Below are 20,625 nucleotides of genomic sequence, written 5' to 3' on the forward strand. Positions count from 1 at the left end.
CCTAGTGTTGTTTGCTTGTAACTCTTCATGATGAAAATGTTACTCCACCAAGAGTAAAAAACTTCAAAGCAAGTAAAAGGGGTATTCAGATCTGCGCATTCTCTCTCTTGCTTAAGCAAGTCTTCTTCAGTGAATAGTAATAAAGAAATAAATTCTTTCCCAAATAAAGGAATATGGCTGTCAAAAAAATACTTTTCATACAGTTTCTTTTTGGATTTTAAATGAATAGTGCCTCTTTTATTTGTCCAAACACTGAGATGTTCTGCACTCAAGCAAACTCCAAACAGAAGCCAGGTCCAGCTATACTTCTAAAATAATCTGCCTCTAATATAAGCAGGATTAGTTGTTCCATGAAATAACATGTTTAAAGTGTGCCACTCAAAATAAAAAATATGGTACAGCAGACAATATAGTGACTTCACCATCTGAGGCTTGACTAATAAAGTCTCAACTCTCAGCCATTATAAATAGCAGAAACCAATAAAGTTATGGCCAGTGCAGACTTTTCATGTAATTTAAGTTTCTGCGAGACATGAGATCCAGAAAGATTCTCTGTGGAGAATCAGACTCCCTGAATTTTTATCCTCCATGCACATCCATTGACACAGCACCACAAATAATCTTACCTGCTGCAGCCGCCTATTAATGAGTCCTATGGATGTGCCCTAAAACCTGGTTTCCAGCTCCATGCTTGGAGCAAAGCAATCATCAGTTGTAATAAACTTCACTTTTCCAAAGCTGCTATTCTTCAGATCTTTCTTCTAAATTATTCTGTCATAAAACATACAATAGTTGTCTTTTAAAAATATGAGTCAACTTACATTGTCGTCATTCAGATTTGCTGCTTATGCCATAAAACAGTTCTGTTGAAAAGTCTCAGTGAACATTTGAAGGCAAGACATCCATATTGCTTGTTGGACACAGTTATAAACAAGACTTGTTTATATTTCAGAAATCTTTTTGGCAGAAAGTATCAGTACCTGTTTTCCAGGTTTTCATTCTCTTTTGCATGAACTGATCATAAAATAAGTTATCATATTTGAAAGTACAACAGCATGTATTTTCTACTTTTTTATTTTAATAGCAGCTGTAAGAGACTAAGCTACAGGGGAACTACACATATGTGTATGGGACGTGTATGTGTAAAATTGCTGAAGCTGCTGAGTAAATGTTTAAGCAAGTTACACCTTTGAAGTATGCAGACTGACATAAATAGATAATATCCACTGTAAAATCTTCAACTTTCCACAACAAGATTGACAAAAAGCAGGAGCTTCAGTACACTTTTCCCAACAGAGGTACCTTGTAACATGGGAGCCACTGGGCTGGGGGAGGCTGAAGGTCTGTCCAAGGGAGGGAGCATCCTGTAGCAGATGACTAGAGAATTAAAAAACACAGGGCTATTATTCTTCCCTAGTGTACTTTTCCAGCCTCCAACTTTCTTCTGTCTGTACGTTTAATAGCCCCTGCTGATTTTGCCCCTAACAATTTATCTGATCTTTAACGGTATTTAAAGGCTATGGAAGCTGTGCCACAGTTTAATTATGTGTTGTACGGGGAACCGTGACCTTTAGGTGGCTCAGGACAAACCTGCTATCACTCCTTGTTCCCTCGTGGCTCTGGTAAGGGGACAGTGCAATATCGCCTGCTATTGATTTTCTCCATGCCACTTACGATTTTATAGACATCTATCATATCTCCTTTCAGGCTGAAGAGACTTAGTCCATTTAATAATTTGCAAAAGGATGTTCTTCCATGGTTGTGTCCATCTTGCTGCTTCAATCTGTCTATTTGCTGTTTGAGATAAGGCAGGGCCAGATCTGCACCCACCCAGAACTCAAAATGAAAATATGCACTGGCTTTATGCACTGACACGTTAACAACTTACACTCTGCTCTTTATTCCTTGACCACTAATCAGCTTGGATTTTATTGTCATTGTGCATTTTTTTCATCTGAAAAATTACATAGAGCTATGTATTATAACTCCAACATCAGCTTCTTGAATGCTAATAAATCATTACAGTCTTCAGAGGTGTTGTGTACTGAAACAAACTTCTTGGAAACAAATGTGGGAGTGATCATTTATAGTATGAGCATACCAGCTCTTCAAGAGCTTTTAATTGCTTAGGTGGTTCATTTAGTATTGACTGTTTAGGCATAAAGCAAAAAGTAATTAAAGAAAAATTAGTTTTGGCTACAGACATAGCTTTATTGTACTGGTAAGTCAGATATAACGTTTTTGTCCTTTGTCCTCCCCACTCTTTCAATGTTTCTTGACTCCATTAGTGAACTTAGGCTGAAGTAAAATGAAGAGTGACAAAGAATATATTTTTCCCATAAGAAATTTGCCATGGGTCCACAGCAAAAAAATCCAGTAAATTTGCTCTTAGAATGTTATATTTCATACAGGTCACATTTGCAGATGCTGACAAAGCTTCCCTCGCTTCCTGATAAATTTACTTCCCTAAAATCTTCTGATCTAGCACATTTATTTAATTTCTTGAAACCAGATCTTGAATTTTGAGGGAAGGTGAATTTCAGATTTGCATAAATTAACCTCTGAAACAGATGAGTTTGACTTCAAGTGCTAATAAAATCATGTATGAGTTAGAAATAAAATTTAATTCTTGTTTTCCTGCTCTACGTAAATTATATAATCCTACCTTCTTCAGCTGTATTTGTTGCATGGTTTGCATCACATAATTTTATTTATTTTGCATAGCTATATGTGAATATGAGTGCTGGGGCTGTAGATAGGTTCTTCTGGTAAACAACATTCTTTGTTCTAAGCCTTCATTTAAATGTTATCTCTGAAATACATCTTCCATAGGGAAAATAAAATTGAAAGTAAAAGAATTTTCCAGTAGTTCTGCAGCAAGAATTGTCTGCAGTCCTGCATTGCTTATCATCTGGCTTGGTAAAAAATATCAACAGACATATTGCATGCATGCACAAGAAATCAAATGGAAAAAATTTACTTTTAAGCCTTCCTAGCTGCATATTGCACATTGGGGAATGCCACTCTGTAATTTTAATAATGAGCTTACTGCCTTTTATTGTACGCTATATTGCCACAAATGAAACACAAATTCAGGCACAATCTTGTTAGCCCAAGCTCCAGCTGATTTATGTAATCAACACTGTACCTGGGTGACAAACAATTTTTCCCGTATTAAATACATTTTTTTCCTTACACTCACAACACTTGTTTCTGTGGTCAGTCTGTCTGCAATTTTAACCATCTGTCTTAACTCCTAGATGCTTTAATGCTCCCATCTCTGTGTTAGTGAGATGCCAGGCAAGAAGGGAAATTTATCACTTGTGAAAGAGCATCACTTGTGGAGGATACATGTTTTGTTCAAGATGCCAAATTGATAGCACTTCAGAGAGGCGTTTGAAATTCAAAGAAAAGGTGCAGCATAGAGACCAAAAAGTGAAATTTTCATATAGTGCTTTGTAAACATGTCACGGAAGAACCAGCTTAAGGGCTAAAATAGTAGATCAGCCTCTTCTGAATTCAACCTCTGACATTTTTCTTAAGAACTTCTAGGAAACTTGCCATTCTGTACTAATTCAGTCATATAATCACTTCTTCAGGAGGTCCATATTCCTTCTCAGCATGATGCAAACGAAACTCATTCATTTCCAGTGGAAAAGCCATCAAACTTAGTTTTTACAAATGAAAAGTGAATTGGCTGACATTTGAAGAGAATGAACATTTCCCTTGAAAACTGAAAATATCCCAAGAGAATAATCCGAGCATTTTACTAAAAAAGTGGTGCCGTGGTCTTTGAATTTAAATAGTGGCTGCCAGGGGAAAAATCCAGCACTGTTTTAAGCCAGACAGAAGTTTGGGAACTCACTTATGTATTGGTTAACCCATACTAGTGGAAATAACATTGTAAGCTGCACTATACTGTGCTAGTATTTTTTAATTTGATCAAAAACCAATGCCCTTAACTCATATGCTGACTTTTGTTTGACAGAAGAAGATAGTATCCTTGAAATCACTAACTTTACAAGGGTTTACATAGTTGCACCCAAGCTGCATTCATAAGTTATACAATAAAAATTCTTCTTAACTTTAATTATTAATGTTAGTTTGTTGGAAACACTAACAGGATCTCCTGGGATTAATTTGACATGATACAAATGCCAAGTAAAAAGACATTTAATTTTTTAAATGTTAATGTTTTTTATGTAACATTTAGAGCAGGGCCCTGGGTGTTGGCAGAACAGCAGAATAAGCTTTGAATCGAAGGCTGAATGTGCACCGGGGCTAAGCATACCACGCCTATACCCGGCTTCAAGGTCCCCGGCGTGCAATGAAATCCCAAGGTCTCAGCAATGGCAGGTGCTCTTTGCAGCATCAGTTGGGTGCCGGCATGATCAAAATTCAGCACAGAGAGGTGCCCGGGGACATCAGGGGTGTGCCACAGCTCTTATTCAAGCCACGCGGTCTCATATCTTCTCGTTACGTGCCCTTCAGGTGTTCCAGGGAAATTTTGACAACGACACACACCGTAAGAACGTCATCGACCCTCCGATCTACGCCCGGCACGTCCGCATCCTCCCGTGGTCGTGGTACGGCAGGATCACCCTGCGGTCGGAGCTGCTGGGCTGCACAGCGGAGGACTGAGGCAGATCTCCACGAGGCGTCGCAGCTCTCAGCGTAGCTAAAAGTCCCTCCGTAGAAGAAACTGTGCAAAGCCTGTAGGATGCTGAGTGGGGTTTTCATGAACAAGTGCTCATTTTATGGTAGGCCGCTAACTGTCTTTCGCAAGGAGGTCTAAGCCTGCCCTTTAAATGATCCAATCCGATTTTGTCCTTGAAATCTGTTAGTGTTGTCCCTTCTGCGGTGGAATTATCTTTCTAGTTTTTCTTTGAGTTGTTCACACTAGTTGAAACATGTTAGGGAAAAAAAACAGCAGCATCCTTTTTACAAGGGAAGAGAAATAGCATGACAAAGCTCATTTGCAGCTTTAGAAACATTGGGCTGACGAGTTCTCCATAAATCATACTGTCATCTTACTTGCAAAAAGTGATACTGCAGCTTTTAGCAATAAGTTTACTTGGGGATGACTGCATTATAGTAATTGTGCCTATCAAACACTGTCAGTATTTATGACATATATTTTGGAAGATACTCTGTGGTACTGTAAAACGCAGTACCTGCGATATTACAAGCTACCTTTCATCACTTTCATCTGAACAGCAGAGTCCACGCACTTAAAGGGTTTTCCTAACTAACCCCATTTTCCCTCTCTGTTTTGCATGCTATAGACATGACCTCCATCTTTTCTGTTTAGTATCACCACCAATGTTATTTTCCTTGAGAGAGGTGACCCGTTTGCATATGGAACAAAATCTGCTACCAGTATACTATGAAGATAATGAATTTGCCAAAGTTTACTAATTCTGCTTGAGATGCGCTTTTTCAAGGAGGCTGAGATGAGATGCCAGGGTATGTGTGGTATCTCATCTTAAGTACACACATAGGTAAAGGCACACAGTGCATCAGAAATCCCGAGCCCATTTCGTGACTTGCCCAGGGTGAGCACACAACCCTAGGTGGAGCTGCCTGCCCAGTTACTTCTTTCAGAAACCTCCTTAATTCCTGTGAGGAGGCAAATTGGGGTGAAGGAATTGGGTGCTAAAAGTCACACAGGAGGAATGACTCCCTTACTGCCAGGAAACCCTCTTGGTAGACTCTTCTTATGGTGGTGGTCACAGCCTTCCTCCCAGGCATTTAGGCAAGAGGTGTTGCAGGGGTGCATCAAACCTGGGCCCTCGACACCCCCCCTTCCCAACTGTCATCTTCAGACATACACCAGTGAGCCACGAGGAGGCTGACTTTTATCATGCCTCATCTACAGAAATGCTTCGTACACACTATGTCATTTTAACCACATGATAGCCAGCGTGGCCCCCAGTTTAAAAAGTAGGTTTGGGGAGGAAAAGTGGAGCAGTAGGGGGGACATTCTCCCCAGTGCCTCAGTTTCCCCTGATGATGGAGATAATGATACCAACCCTTGTAGAGCACTCCCAGTTTCCTTGGAGTGAAGTGCTCTATGATTATGTTAGCGTAGCACCTAAGTCTAAAAAAATTCCTGGGACAAGGAGCGAGGGAACATTTTATCTGTTACCTGAAATAACAGCATTTGGGATTACTGCCACCCTTTTAATTTCATAACATGCTGATGTGAAGAAAGAGAGAGAGACAGCTGCATGCTTGAGCAAATGTCACTGAAATTATTTTTTGTCACCATTACATTCTCACTGAAACGCTGAAGTATGAACCTGGGCACTGCTTCCTAGGCAAACAGCTAGTTGGCCCACAGTCTGCAAAGGGCAAAGTTTATTTTGGAAACAAAATGGTTTGGATTTCAAAAACCTGCATTTAATCACACATTCTCCACCACAGACAAAATATATTATCCATTGAACTGTGAAAGACTCTAGAATAGCAGCCAGGAATTTTACATACAAGAATTGGGGATATATTGGTGGCGGTTTTCTGATAGTGTCACTTAAACTGTCACGTTTTAACAAACAGAACACCCTGCCTCTATAAAATGATCCTTAAACTGTATTTATACAATTATTTATTTTATAAGGCTTAGACATTTAAAGACTTCTAAAGAAGAGTCCTGTAAAGGTAAAAGTATGTGTAAGAAATGTTGAGGTCCTGTGCAACACTGCTAAGTTGTTCTTTATTTTTTACTTTGTGCTGCATAACAAAAGCCACTAGACTGTTACTGTCTTGTCTGTAACTGTGTTAACAGCATTCCTTAATGATGTATATATGGAGTGGTCTTCAAGCATGGTGAGCGATTTTAAAGAGAAAGTCAATCATGATGGTACTTCTAAAGAGAAAAAAAAAAATCTGAATAATGGAGGACAAGTGTATTCCTAAATTACCTACTGCCCATGTTTTGCACTTTAGGCTCAACAAAAAAAAAAAAAAAAAAAAAAAAAAAAAAAAAAAAAAAGGAGTAATATTTATACCTTTAGGGCACACACAATATTTAAAGAGGTCCATACCCGTCTTCCTATTGTGGAAGAGCAATTGACCCTGAACTTAATTACATATATGAAAAATAGCATGTAGCTATTTCACTAGTTGATTGTACCCCAAAAATGGAAGGCCATTTCAGAAAATTAGGCTCCCTAGTTTACCAACTGGTTTTAATGTTCTTTTGAAATATTTGTTTGGTGTTCTTAAGTGATTTTCTTCCTGTTACTCATCTTTTGCAGCTTCAGGTTTGGTTGTGAATTAGTAGTTCTTGGTTGAGTAATTAATTGTTATCCATTCTTCTGCATATAAAAATAGTGTTGCCATGATACCTTACATAGTAATTTTATTTTGTATTAATTTAGAGTTGAGTATTTTCATCCTTATGTCCCGTGTCAGCTTTCATCTGCCAGCAGTCTTCACGACCTGCAAAGAAAGCTCCATACATTGTGATAACACTCTGTAATAAGTTGTGAAAGAATCATATATGTGATGCCCTTACAATTTCAGCCAACAGACTGGGGCTTTTTCTAATGAAATTATTCCTTAGCTACCAAGAAGCTTTCTTTATATGGCATTGTGCAGCCATACTACCAAATTCTGCTCCCAGTGTCAGCAGTATAAGTCTAAAATAACTCCTGATTTCTGTGAAATACTTCAGATTTAACAAAACAGATGAGAATCAGATTATAGTCTGGAATTAAACTTTTTCCCTTAAATTTTATTTTCTTGTTTTGCTTAACTCCATTGACATAAGGGACAAGTTATAAATTAACACAACTGTATTCTCCCCGTGAAAGCAACTGGCATCCCAAAACCAGAAGTGCAGGACAGGATATGTCCCTTTAGGAGGGGATGAAGAGACACTCTGAAATGATCCTTGACTTCTGTATTAGTTGTAACAATGGCATTGAACAAGACAAAAAATGTTCTCCTAATTAAATTTCACCCTGAACCAGTTAAGTATTTGTAGGCAGACTTCACCTTCCTGTAGCTCTGTAACGTGCTACTTTTATAGCCTAGGAAATAAAGCACTGGCACGAGGCTCTGTTTTATCTGTGTTCTGTTAAGGGCTTATCAAGTTAACTGGCTCTGGTTTTGAGGTTGACTTTCTCTTTTGGAATGGCTGCATACAAATTAGTGTCACTTTTGAAGACTAAGGATACTAAATGAGTGTATCTTTGCTATACAACAAATATGAACTATAATATTCAGTGCTGGCTTCTGATGTGTCAGTAAGTACAGAAGTATCTTGGACACAATGACCTTTGCAACCTTTCAAGCTGTGTAATATTCAAATGGTTTTGTATATACTTAAATCATGTAGAACGATGTAAAACCAGTATGACCTTGTCTAGTCTTCAAACTTAACAATAAAACTTTTGAAAAATGAGGTCATTTTTGAAGCACTTATATTGCAATACCTTGAAGGAGGTACAACTTATCTCAGCCTCAGTGGCAGCAAATGCGGAGCAGATACATGATGTGGCATTTTCCTGGATTCATTTGCAGGGTCTTTGTGGTAGGTAGGTTGTTTCTGGCAAAATCAACTGTGGTGCTGCGCTCCCTTCAATGTGTTCCCTTTGTTCTTTCAGATAAAAAAGCAAAGGGTTGAATGAGTCTAAAAATACTTTTCTATCTTACTGCTTTCTGAGTGAGCACCAGAGATGTAAACTGACAATTTCATTTCCTTTAAGTCAATTTTCTTGGGATATTTATCAATCCTTATCCTCTCTTCTCCACTTCTGCATAGGCAAATTAATTTCTGAAAAGATAAACAGCAGCTGCAGTGCAGACCCACTATGAGGCTTCCAGCAGAGATGCCCAAACAGGGCCAGTGCTTGCTCTCACCTCCCTTCACTTTATTTGCTGTACAGCCTGCTCCCCAAAAATTTCTTAGTTTAGTTAACTGTATCATTTCAATTTCTGAAGAAGCATGAAGGTTAAAGTAGTGCACAGAAGAGCCATTCACTCCCAATTTTAAACAATGGGATTTTTAAAACAAATTTAAATTTTTGTGTACTTCTGAGAGATGATGCTTCAGTGGTTTACTCCTTACTGATCCAGAATAAGCCATAGCCCTTTTGTTTCATATCCATTCCACCTTGTGTTGTTTCACCAAAAATTGTCTTTTAGAGATAAAAACCATCCACAAGTATGCACTGATGATAGGTACCTTGTCTGCCAAACCTGTGGTCTGAACACTAACAGCATGTCGTCTTTCAACAGAAAAGTCACAGAATTGATGTTGCAATTTTTTGTGATTACATATCTCTACCAGTCATAAAAAATGGGAATATAATGGTGCATACAAAAAGAGGATTACTTCTGGTGAATGATGGCTGAACATTAGCGCTTCAATCATAAATTTCTGAAAATACACATCTTGAATCTTTCTGACTTTTAATTATAAATTGCAACTCTTTCATGAAACACAAGGCCTCTTCCTGAAGAAATGAGAAGTGATTTTTCCTTTCATTCTTCATAATGTAGATCCCCAGGAACTCTAATGAAGACAATGAGAGAAAATAATGAGTAATTCTCTTCAGAATAGCAACTATTTATCAATGTCCATCCTCCCATACCTGTAGCTAATGAGCTCAAGGGATTAACATGCATATCAACACTCTACATCATTATGAAAAATGTAGTGTCTGATACTTCTGTGGTAAATACAATGACACTTACTTTGTACCTTAGATTCAAATAACAGGAGGTTAATCTGTTCACTTAGTGATCACTAAGCGACCTGTGATCACTTAGCCTTATAAAATAAAATAGGACAAAATAGAAGATAATTTTACTGATGCAAACTTTTTATTTTCTTTTTTAAAAATTATGTAATTTTCTTAATAGGGAAATACACTTTAGGATGCAAAAGACTGCTTTAGATTAGAAATATAAAACAGAAAAGGCAGACTTGTGTAAGTCTTTGTTGTGTAGTTTTATAATGGCATTTATTGCAAATTATCTTTCAATGATACATATCAGTATCAGCATTTGGGGAGCTGTAAATATATATATTTAAATACCTCTGAACATAAGAGCATGGAAACATGTCTTGGTCTCACAATTTAGCTTACTAAGAGTGTATCAAAATATATTTTACCATTATATATTAGTAACAATACCCATTGTGTTTTGATATAGTATAGATCAATTTAGAAATAGGCTCCACATGTGTGGGAATGTATGGGAAGCACAAATAACCTAGTGAAATACAGGCAGGGCACAGCACATAGAAAGAATGGTCAGAGCACAGCGGTTCATCAGGATAATGCTTCTGATGCTGCTTTCTTGCTGGTTTACAAGCTAATGCATTGTGGTTATCTGAGGTTGCACATCAGATGATAGGTCAGTAGGCACATTTCTGATGGCCACATGACTGCATGAAAGATATCAGCCCTCAAAAGATGGTAGGAAATGTCACTAAACATTTGCATCAGACTGGAAAATCAAAAGCACACTAAAGGAAGATCTTGAGATATATTGGTTTTCTGGGATGCAAGAGGTCAGTAGGAGCTGTAGAGAAATGTATTGTATTGCCTCAACCAAAATAAATACAATTAAGTACACAGACCATTGGGCATAAAATATATATGTGATCCACTGAAGCAGGATCAAAGGCCCCTTAAAAAGTGATACAGCATGTTCTTATGAAAGTGTCAGACAATATGAAGTAGACACTATGGACCAATACACTATGGACTTCCGTACTAGGTCTGGCTGGATGGATTTATCTTTCTTCAATGCTGGGAAGGGCCTTTAGGGGAAGTTAGCCATTGCTCGGAGACTGGCTGGATATCTCTCTGCTTGTGGGAAGTGGTGACTGACTGCCTTTGCATCCCTTGGTAGCTTTGGGAGGGTGCGGGGTCCCACTCTTTCCTTCACCCATTAAACTTTTTATCTCAACCCACAAGCTTTCTCACTTTTGGTCTTCCTATTCTCTACCCTGTCCCACTGGTGGAAGAGACTGAGTCAGCAGCTGTGTGGGGCTTAGATGGTGTTTGGGGTCAACGCACCACAACTTCTAACACAAAACATAAACCTTATCTGGGGTCTAGAATTATGTACACCGAATTGTATAGAAAAATATTTTGTCTGAAAGATCTTTCCTCACTTTTTTACATCTGTCCTATTTTTCCCTTGAACGGTGTTGCCTTTACTATTTTTGACTTGGAGAAATTCCTTTACTACATGTGACTCATGTTACTGTATGTCATGGTTTAACCACAGACAGCAACTAAACACCATGCAGCCACTTACTCACTTCCCCCCGCTACCCAGTGGGATGGTGGACATAATCGGGAAAAAGCAATATAATTCATAGGTTGAGATAAGAACAGTTTAATAGAACAGAAAAGAAGAAACTAATAATGATAATGATAACACTAATAAAATGACACTAGTAATAATAAAAGGATTAGAATATACATGTGATGCACAATGCAATTGCTCACCACATGCCGATCAACGCCCAGTTAGACCCCAAGCAGTGATTCCCCCACCACCGCTCCCCCCAGCTTATATACTGGGGATGACATCACACGGTATGGAATACCCCTTTGGCCAGTTGGGGTCAGGTGCCCTGGCTGTGTCCTGTGCCAACTTCTTGTGCCCCTCCAGCCTTCTTGCTGGCTGGGCACCAGAAGCTGAAAAATCCCTGACTTTAGACTAAACACTACTTAGCAACAACTGAAAACATCAGTGTGTTAGCAACTTTTGTCTCATACCTAACTCAAAAACATAGCACTGTACCAGCTACTAGGAAGAAAATTAACTCTATCCCAGCTGAAACAAGGACACTGTAACAGGTTCACAGCTTCATTAGAGGAGGCACAGATGGTGAATTCTTGAATAAGCATGGAGAATTTTTGAATAAACATGAATTTTTGAATAAGCAATTAAATCATGCATTGCTTATGTGAATATGGTGTGTGCATATATTTAATTTTATAGAGATAAATACATATATATATGTGCCTGTGCATTTTCTACAGGCCAGTGTCATCTACTTTGCTTTAAATAAGTATGGGAATAGAGACAGCACAGATGAAGCAGAAGGGTGGTTATGCTTTCCACGTTGCTGCAATACCAGTAGCTCTCTAATATTTACAGGACTGCCCAAAGAACACAACTGTGCATCAGAAGACTCAAGGAAGCTAAGAGTTAATTCCATTTCTAGTGAACCTCTTGATGTAGGTGAGATCAGTCATGGTTTAAGTATATAGTCCCTTCAGACACTATTTTCTTCCATTTCTTGCAGAGCAGAATGGAGAAAATAGGATTTGTTGTATGGAAACCATAGCTGTCAGAGGTCCTTTTTCTGTTTCCAGGATTTGTGTGTGTTGTATAATTTGGGGAGTAATTCCCTGTTGTGTACACATGGAATCATAGAATGGCTTGGGTTGGAAGGGACCTTCAGGTATCACCTAGCCTAACTCCCCTGCCATGGGCAGAGACATCTTTCACTAGGTCAGGTTGCTCAAAGCCCTGTCCAACTTGACCTTGAACACTGCCTATGATGGGGCATCCACAACTTCTCTGGGCAAATCTGTTCCAGTGTCTCACCACCCTCATCATGAAAAACTTCTTCCTTATGTCCAATCCAAATCTACCCGCTTTCAGTGTAAAACCATTGCCCTTTGACCTGTCACTACAGGCCCTGGTAAAATGTATCTCTTTCCATCTGTTTTATAAGCACCCTTTAGGTACTGGAAGGCTGCTATAAGATCTCCCCAGATCCTTCTCTTCTCCAGGCTGAATAACTCCAACTTGGTCAGCCTTTCTTCAGAGGAGAGGTGCTCCAGCCCACTGACCATTCTCATGACCCTCCTGTGGAGGAAGACCCACTCTAACAGGTCCATGTCTTTCTTGTACTGGGGACAAGAGCTGGATGCAGTACTTCAGGTGGGGTCTTACAAGGGCAGAGAGGCAGAATCACCTCCCTTGACCTGCTGGCCATGATTCTTTTGATGCATCCCCGGATACAGTTGGCTTTCTAGGGTGCAAGCACACATTATCAGCTCATGTCATTTTTCATCCATCAGTATCCCCAGGTCCTTCTCTGCAGGGCTGTTCTCAATCTGTTCATACCCCAGTCAGTATTGATATTGGGGATTGCCCCAACCCAGGTGCAGGACCTTGCACTTGACCTTGTTGAACTTCATGAGATTCACATGGGCCCACTCCTCCAAACTGTCAAGGTCCCTTTGGATGGCATCCTGTCCCTCAAGCTTATCAGCTGCATCACTAAGCTTGTGTTCATCTGCAGACTTGCTGAGGGTGCACTCAACCCCGCTATCTATGTCATTGATGAAGATATTAAGTAGGTCCCAGTACGGACCTTTCAGGGACACCAGTTGTTACTGGTTTCCACTTGGACATTGAGCCATTGACTGTAACTCTTTAGTCATGGCCATACACCCAATTCCTCATTCATCTCACAGCCTATCTGTCAAACCCATTTCTCCTTTAGTGGCAAGAACATTATAGGGGACTGTATCAAAGGCCTTACAGAAGTCCAGGTGAACAGTATCTGTAGCACTTCCTTTTTCCACTGATGCAGTCACTCTATCATAGAAAGCCACTAGTTTAGTCAGCCATGATTTGCCCTTGGTGAAGCCATGTTGGCTGTCTCTAATCACCTCCCATATGTCTTCCATATGTTTCAACATATCTTCCAGCAGGATGTGTTCTAAGATCTTAGTGGGCATGGAGGTGAGGTTGACTGGTCAGTAAAAACACTCAGTGCAACTTTTTTTATCTAAATGGAAGTGAGAAGCAAGACTAATGGCATTGTCTATAGTAAGTAAGTTCTCTACATCAAGGTCTGCATAATTTTTCCTGTAGTTTAAAAATCCCCAAACCGAAATATGATGTTCTACTTTCTACTTTAGGCTCAATCTGGCATTGAGTAGCCTTCATCACAGGGGTGTGCCCCATGAAAATCTACCTTATCCTTCCAAAGCATACACATAGATTAGATATATATAGACCTGCACAGTACCTTTTTCTTTTATAGTATTTTAAGATGCCTGTTCCTGCACCACTGAGATAAGAATAAATGAGCAGCACCAGGTCTATACTCCCAAGGGTGAAAAATGCACTGATCTATGAACTGAAGATGAGAGCTGTGTTTCACAAATGCTGCCATTGAGACCCAGCCTATGTGGGGGACAAAGTCCTCTGCTTTGAGTACGAAGAGAATAAAAACTACCAAAGAGAAGGGAAAGCTGCAGACTGAGATTAGACTAGAATGAGGAAACAATTGGGGAAAGGATAAAGAGGACAGGGGCTTTGGGTTAGGAGGGCTGCCTGGAACCAGATGAACAAGCCTATATAGAAAGGAATTTAATGTATATGAACCATATTGGACCTGCAGCACACTGTCCTTGGTGTTTCTCCAAAATTCATCTGCTTTTTTTTTTAAGCTGCCCCCTCTGCTCCTTCCTTCAGAGGATGCAAAGGGAATAAAATAACCCCCATTTCAACAAGTACAGTGGGAAGCTTTGCAAAAGTCATGCTAGAAACTACCAAGTCAACAGGATTAAATGTCCTCTGCTGCACTGTTGAAGAGCCGCAATTTCTTCTAGTGTAGCACCTAAGCCTACAGCCTTGGCACAACCCATCCCTGCAGCCACTCTGCACTTCCCAAAGCAGCCACTTGCAGTGGTGTAAGACATCCAAGCATCTCAGTACATGTCTGTTGATGGTGTGGTGCAAGTCAGGGCACAGCCTGAGGTCAAAGCAGTGGAAGCATCTCTCTCAGGGCTTCATCCTCTCTCCTTGGCAGGCTAAAGCTGAGCAAGCATATCACTGAAATTGGAGGGGTATTCTGATGGCTGAAGCCTCAGCAAGCTCCCACAGACAGACGCCTGCAAACCGGATTGGTACGTGATTTATAGCTATCACTTTATACCAGCTGTGGCACCAGACCTGTATATTCAGCAATGTGATTAGTCTTTTTTTTTCTACTTTTCTTACTCTTTAACTTTTCAGAACTAGCATTTCAAGGATGCTAATTAAGTCTTCAACCTAATCTAGGTGTTCATCTTATGTATGCTGATACAATTTTCTTTCATTTAAGAGAAATAAGTGGGGATGGCAGGGCAGCACTAGTTTGTGGGTATTTTATTTATATTCCTGGTTTGTTTAACTATCTTGACTTAGCAGATCATACAGAAATGGAGTTTTCTTCACATGGGAACAGGCAACATTACTTGAAAGTCAGAAGTGCTTCTGTGTTTTAAAGCCATTTTTCCCTTTACTGAGTGATTTTCAACTATTTTATTAAAAAAAGCCATCACTGACTGGTGACTGGAATAAGTAAGAAGGTTTTCTTGTTCACAAAGATATTCAATTTCCAGATAGGAGTCAAAGGAGTTTCCAGAAGAATCTGACACAATATTTATATAACATACATATATAGCACATGTCACTCACCACTTGCATTGGCTGCCCCACCTTTCCATTTCTTTCCAGTTTCTGAGCTGTAATAGAAAGTGTTGTTTAGCTGTGGGAATGAGACCATCTATTCACAAATGGCTTTTCACTAAGAACATGTTTAACTGTAACGGTCAAATTCCCCAAATATTTCTGGGAGTCTAAAACCAGACTTCCAAACCAGAGCAGCCCAGGAGCTGGGTGTGATGTGGTGAAGGAAAATTTGTCCAGTCCCAGTGCAACTGCTGAGCTGACTGAATGGCATGCACAGTTTACACCTGTAAACACAGAGTGGGTAACAGGAATGGTTCAGTAAACATGTCCCAGTTAATCCTTTCATGGTATAAAAGACTGCACTTCAACTAAAACGGTTTGGATATTTTTAAGCGTTTAGCAATCTTTTCCCTAGCCTCTACCACAAGCATTCCTATGGCCTGCAAAAAATGCATTTGTGGTTAATTTCTTCTCCAATGGGTTACACTCTATTCAGATTAATGTCTGCAATGCATTTAGACTGCCTGAATGAACTAATATATTCCCAAAGTCAGATAATGGACTGCTAGAAGTCCACAACGACATGTACGGTACCACTCCACCATCCTCATCATACTAAACAGTAGGGCTGCCTGAGAAACCCTTGCTGCCAACAGCCCAGTAAATAGTCGTATGAGTCAACACCTTGAATTCAAGCAACCCCTTCACAGAGGTAAGGACTTGTTTAAGTTGAAGGAGAGTGAAATGTGCCAATAGTGTTCCAGTATGACTGGTAATGTGCTTTCTGATGGGTGCCATGCTCCTTTCAGGCACCAGCTTAATATTACCAGGGATCAAATGAACACAATTTAATTCTTACCGAATATCTCTCATGAGAGATTGTGAAATCATCTTGCACTGTGTGTCTGGTGAAAGATCTCCATTGGTACATTGTTTGTTAGTAAATTACTGAGGACTCTGACATAGCTGCCTTTTCTCCTTATTTTGAGTCCTCTTTATATCCCGGTGATCCTTCTGGCTGTATTCCAATGTCACAGTGAATCAACTGAATGTCTTAACACTTTTGCAGCCTAGATCATCTCCTGAAATGCAGCAAAGCAGCATTTTGATTGAAGAACAGGAAATTAGCTTTCGGTTACTGTCTCAAGACTGCATGGACTGGTTCTTCCTGACCAGTTTAACATGACCAGGGAATGTCTACCTTGGGCTGTGCTGGAGAGAGGAATTTTGATGAACACCCCTTTTTCCATTCATTATCCTCCCCAAACAAGGGTCCTTCTCTCTAGCTCTACAGTAAAAATGGTGACGGGACCAGCCCTCAACCCCGATGGATCTTACGCAGATCCTTGTGCTTGCACTTCAGCACTGGAAAAAGGCAAGGCTTCAACTACACATCCCTGGCTGCACAGCAGTAATTGAGCTCTCATCAGCAGGACACCTGGCAGAGTTTTTAGGGCCAGGTAAGCAATGCTGGTAAAGTCATGTTGGAAGTTGCCTCCAGCTCCCACTTTGCTTCTGCGTCCTTGACCTTTCCCATGGTGTTGGCTTGCCCTTCTTTTCCCAGTCTGGAGCACAAAGACACTGAAATATATTTGGGGGCAAGAAGGGATCAGACCTGGCCCCTGCGTGCAGCTATTCAAACCATGGGGTTCCACGAACTGTGAGCAACACTGACAGAAACAGCATAGACAGAGTCAGCACCTCTCATTCAAAAATGGTGCTCCAAGTCTATGCAGGACAGAATTTGTTTTTACAATTTTTTATTCACTTTGTTGGGACTGAATATTCATTGTAGAGGGACTGGAGGGGAAAAGGGTAGATCTTCATCTGAAATTACCCCCCTGCCCCAGCACATCTGTGACTCTTCAGGTCTTCCACTCTCCAAGATATCTTCTAAGCATGGTCTGGCTCTGAACAGTTGAGTTACCCTTATTTAAATTAATTAAGTTAGGATTAATTTTATAACCAACCTGGTTGAAAGATTAATTCATATGACACAATTCTGGCTAAAATAATTTCAAATGTCAATGTTGTCTTAATACACATCTTAACTATTTCACAGAGGCTGCTGCTTCATCTGTTTTCATCTTGAGACAATCTGATTGCATGCAGTGGAATTAGTTACTTTGAGAGTAGGAAAGATCATACCCATGAACACTAATCCTGAGCCATTATTAAACTGAAGTTAAGGGCGGCGGGTGGGATGGGGGAACACCCACAGTGAGGAGGGGAGAGGAAAAGAAAAGCAGCACCTGAAAATGCAAGCCAGAATTTGAGATATATTTGTACATTCAGGAGGAACAAAGCTGTAAGAGGTACCTTTTCCCCGTGCTCTCCTCAGGTGTAATAAGGACAGTACAGCACTGCACGTGCATGCATGTGTGATCAACTTTAATCATGGGTAGGTGCAGAGATTTCAATGACACTGCTACACAGACTGTAACATGCAGAAGCAGCTGCACAACCGGCATCTTTGCCTATGACTTCACCATAACCTTTTTCTATTCCTATTACATTAAAGTCTCTTAACTTATTAAGCAGGATCTCAGCCTGTTACCTTCAGGCATAATTGCAAATGAGACAAGAAATCTCAGCTGTACTGCTTCTTATAATGGCATTCATTCTTTGTCCGATGTTAATTATTCCTTGCAGCTGACAATGAAACACAAAGACCAAAGAGTTAATTTTCAGTATAATGAAAAATCAGTACATGCTAATATGTTCCACGTTGCTTTGCTTATTTACCTAGAAAAGCACTGTTTTGTTTTGCTCCATGAATACGTAAAAGCCAGGCACTAAATAAAAGGTGAGAAAGACAGACACAAAGAAAAGCATCAGATTTGTCTGCAAACCGAAGAGGACTTGCCACAAACTGTGCTCAGAGAAAGCAGTTCCTGAGCAGACACTTTGTAGGTTTTCATTCCGTGGCCCTACAGCTTTGATGGTGCCTTTACCCCTGTGGCACAGCCCTGTCCCTGTCACCACACCATGCAGCACAACACGTGTGGGTGTGCGACCGACCTGAGAGACAGCAGGGAGGATGGAGACATCCTCACAAAAACCATAACCCTCCCCAATAGCCGTGGCAAAGGGAAGAGAGACATGTGCCCTGGAGGAGCTGACTCAGTGGAAGGTCTGCAGAGGTCTGCAGGTGGAGCACCCTAGTGACACTGGGGAGACCCAAAGGAAAACCATCAGGACTTACTGCAAAATAAGTCTCCTGGTGTCAGTGAAGCTGTGAGCAGGATTCAGACCATCAGATGAGGAAGAAGAACGTGTGTTATTCCTCCGGTGCACTGTGGTACCTGCCTCGCTCTCATATGCATACATGAGTGAAGAGTGCAATTCATCATCTAAAACTCATCCGATTCTGCAATGTAGCCAAACACATATTTTGCACATTTGTAGGTGGCTGTTATGCTTGGACTTCACCATCGAACTCAAAGACAACAATATTCAGCTTTTCTCTACTTGTACATTATTTAGCTCAGGATTTTTGCCAGACCTAGGAGTCCCTCAAAGACATATAGGGGTTTTTTCCACCATCCTTTGCGGTGACTTCAGCTCTGTGTTCATCTGTTGATACAGTGGTTTGCTTTTGTCCTGGTCTGTTTTCTGTTCAAATTCCATTAACTTGCATAGGACTTGTGTGCTGTCTATATTCAGTATGTACTGAAGTGCTTTAATATATTGTGGTCCATAAAAAGCGTTTGTTGATCTTAATCCAAGTAAGTGGGAAGTGAGAAAGTGGAGCTACTAGGTATCACCATAACCATATTTTTTTCTGAGAATATTGGCCAGAACTAACGCATCATTCAAATGTATTAATCAAAAATTAAATGTGGATCTAATTCAGATCTTCCATTTACTTTCAGTGATGCAGTTTCAAATTCATAAAGTCTAACATTTGCTAGCCAAATATTATGCAGACAGCTGACACTATATTCAGAGGATGACTCTTACAGTTTTGTGGAATGCCATATGATATTTGAGGATAAGGCTTACTCAGTCCCTCTTATTGAAGCCATTCCTTTTCTTCCACCCTTTTGCAGCCATATTTTGAGAGAGAGGGAAAATGAATGTGATAAATGCAGCAAACAATTACCATCAGGAGAGAGGTTATGCCTTATCCTCGCAGCCTGAAGGAAGGAAATGAATGCTGAACACCTTAGCCTTTTTGTAGCTCAACTCTTTAATCGAGGCAGTATTTTGTTCTTTATAAGATATGTGAAATGCAGCTCATGAAATTATACTCATTATTTGAAAAAAGTAAAAGAAATAGCCTATACATGATCAAAAGCACTCAAAAGCTAGGGTCTTCTCGTGCTTAATTTCTGTTGGTGTAAGTTCTGAATCATTAATAGTAGGAAACTCAGGAAAAAAAACTTTTGAAAATTCAGTTATTATTTTCCCCTTCTGATTGTAATTCTTAATTGCATACATTTTCAGAGGTATATGAGTCTGGATACTTCACCTAAAAATACTGGAGCTTCCTTTGGAGAAAGTATTTGAAATAATGGGATGGTGATACAGATGTGATGAATTTTTTTCTGCAAGATGCCTCCATGGATTCCTCATGCTGTGGAAATTATGTCATTGCCCTCTAAAATGAGCAATCCTGGCTAAATTTATTTCCCTGACTTCTCACTGTGGGAAGGAAGGTGAAAGTCCCATCTGACCAGTAAGAGCATGACCAGGTCAGTATTCAGCAACTTGGATCCATATTCTTGTCTATTTGGTAACTGTGATTCAAACTGGCATCTCAACTGGAAACATGTCATCAGCTCACAGCTTTCTTCAGTGTAGTAATGAAAGTTTCCCTTGTGCTACAATCACCCGTTGTATTTCTGCTTGAGTCTGGAATAACTATAGTGGCTTAAAACAGTATGATACACTCTTTTAGGAAGTTACCATAGAGACCACCTATCTTGTTTTTACAGGGAGTGGAGGTTTCCTATCTTAAGTCGTTAGGACTGTTCTTCTTAATGTCCTCTGAGACATAAAAACAGAAGTAACCAGGGCTTACATTTAAGGACATGTAATTCCCTTGTAAGAACAAACATAAATTTAAAAAGTAGTAAATATACATTGTTAAAAAAATAGTTAATGTATATTCATTGTATTTATACATCCTTGGCTTCCTAGTTGTGACACAAAGGAAATCTCACA

The 20,625-nt window shown here is 39.9% G+C and overlaps 1 protein-coding gene across 1 annotated transcript in view; it reads left to right on the forward strand.

Moving 5' to 3' along the window:
- The window catches only part of EDIL3 (EGF like repeats and discoidin domains 3), a 263,077-nt gene extending 254,686 nt beyond the window's left edge, over positions 1 to 8,391 (forward strand). Inside the window, exon 11 of the mRNA XM_049796524.1 lies at positions 4,492 to 8,391. Coding sequence (XP_049652481.1) covers positions 4,492 to 4,641 — 150 coding nt within the window. The 3' untranslated portion in view covers positions 4,642 to 8,391. The remainder of the gene's footprint in view (positions 1 to 4,491) is intronic.
- The last annotated feature ends 12,234 nt before the right edge of the window (positions 8,392 to 20,625 follow it).

Source organism: Accipiter gentilis, chromosome Z (assembly GCF_929443795.1).
Source record: "Accipiter gentilis chromosome Z, bAccGen1.1, whole genome shotgun sequence".
Taxonomy (NCBI): domain Eukaryota; kingdom Metazoa; phylum Chordata; class Aves; order Accipitriformes; family Accipitridae; genus Astur; species Astur gentilis.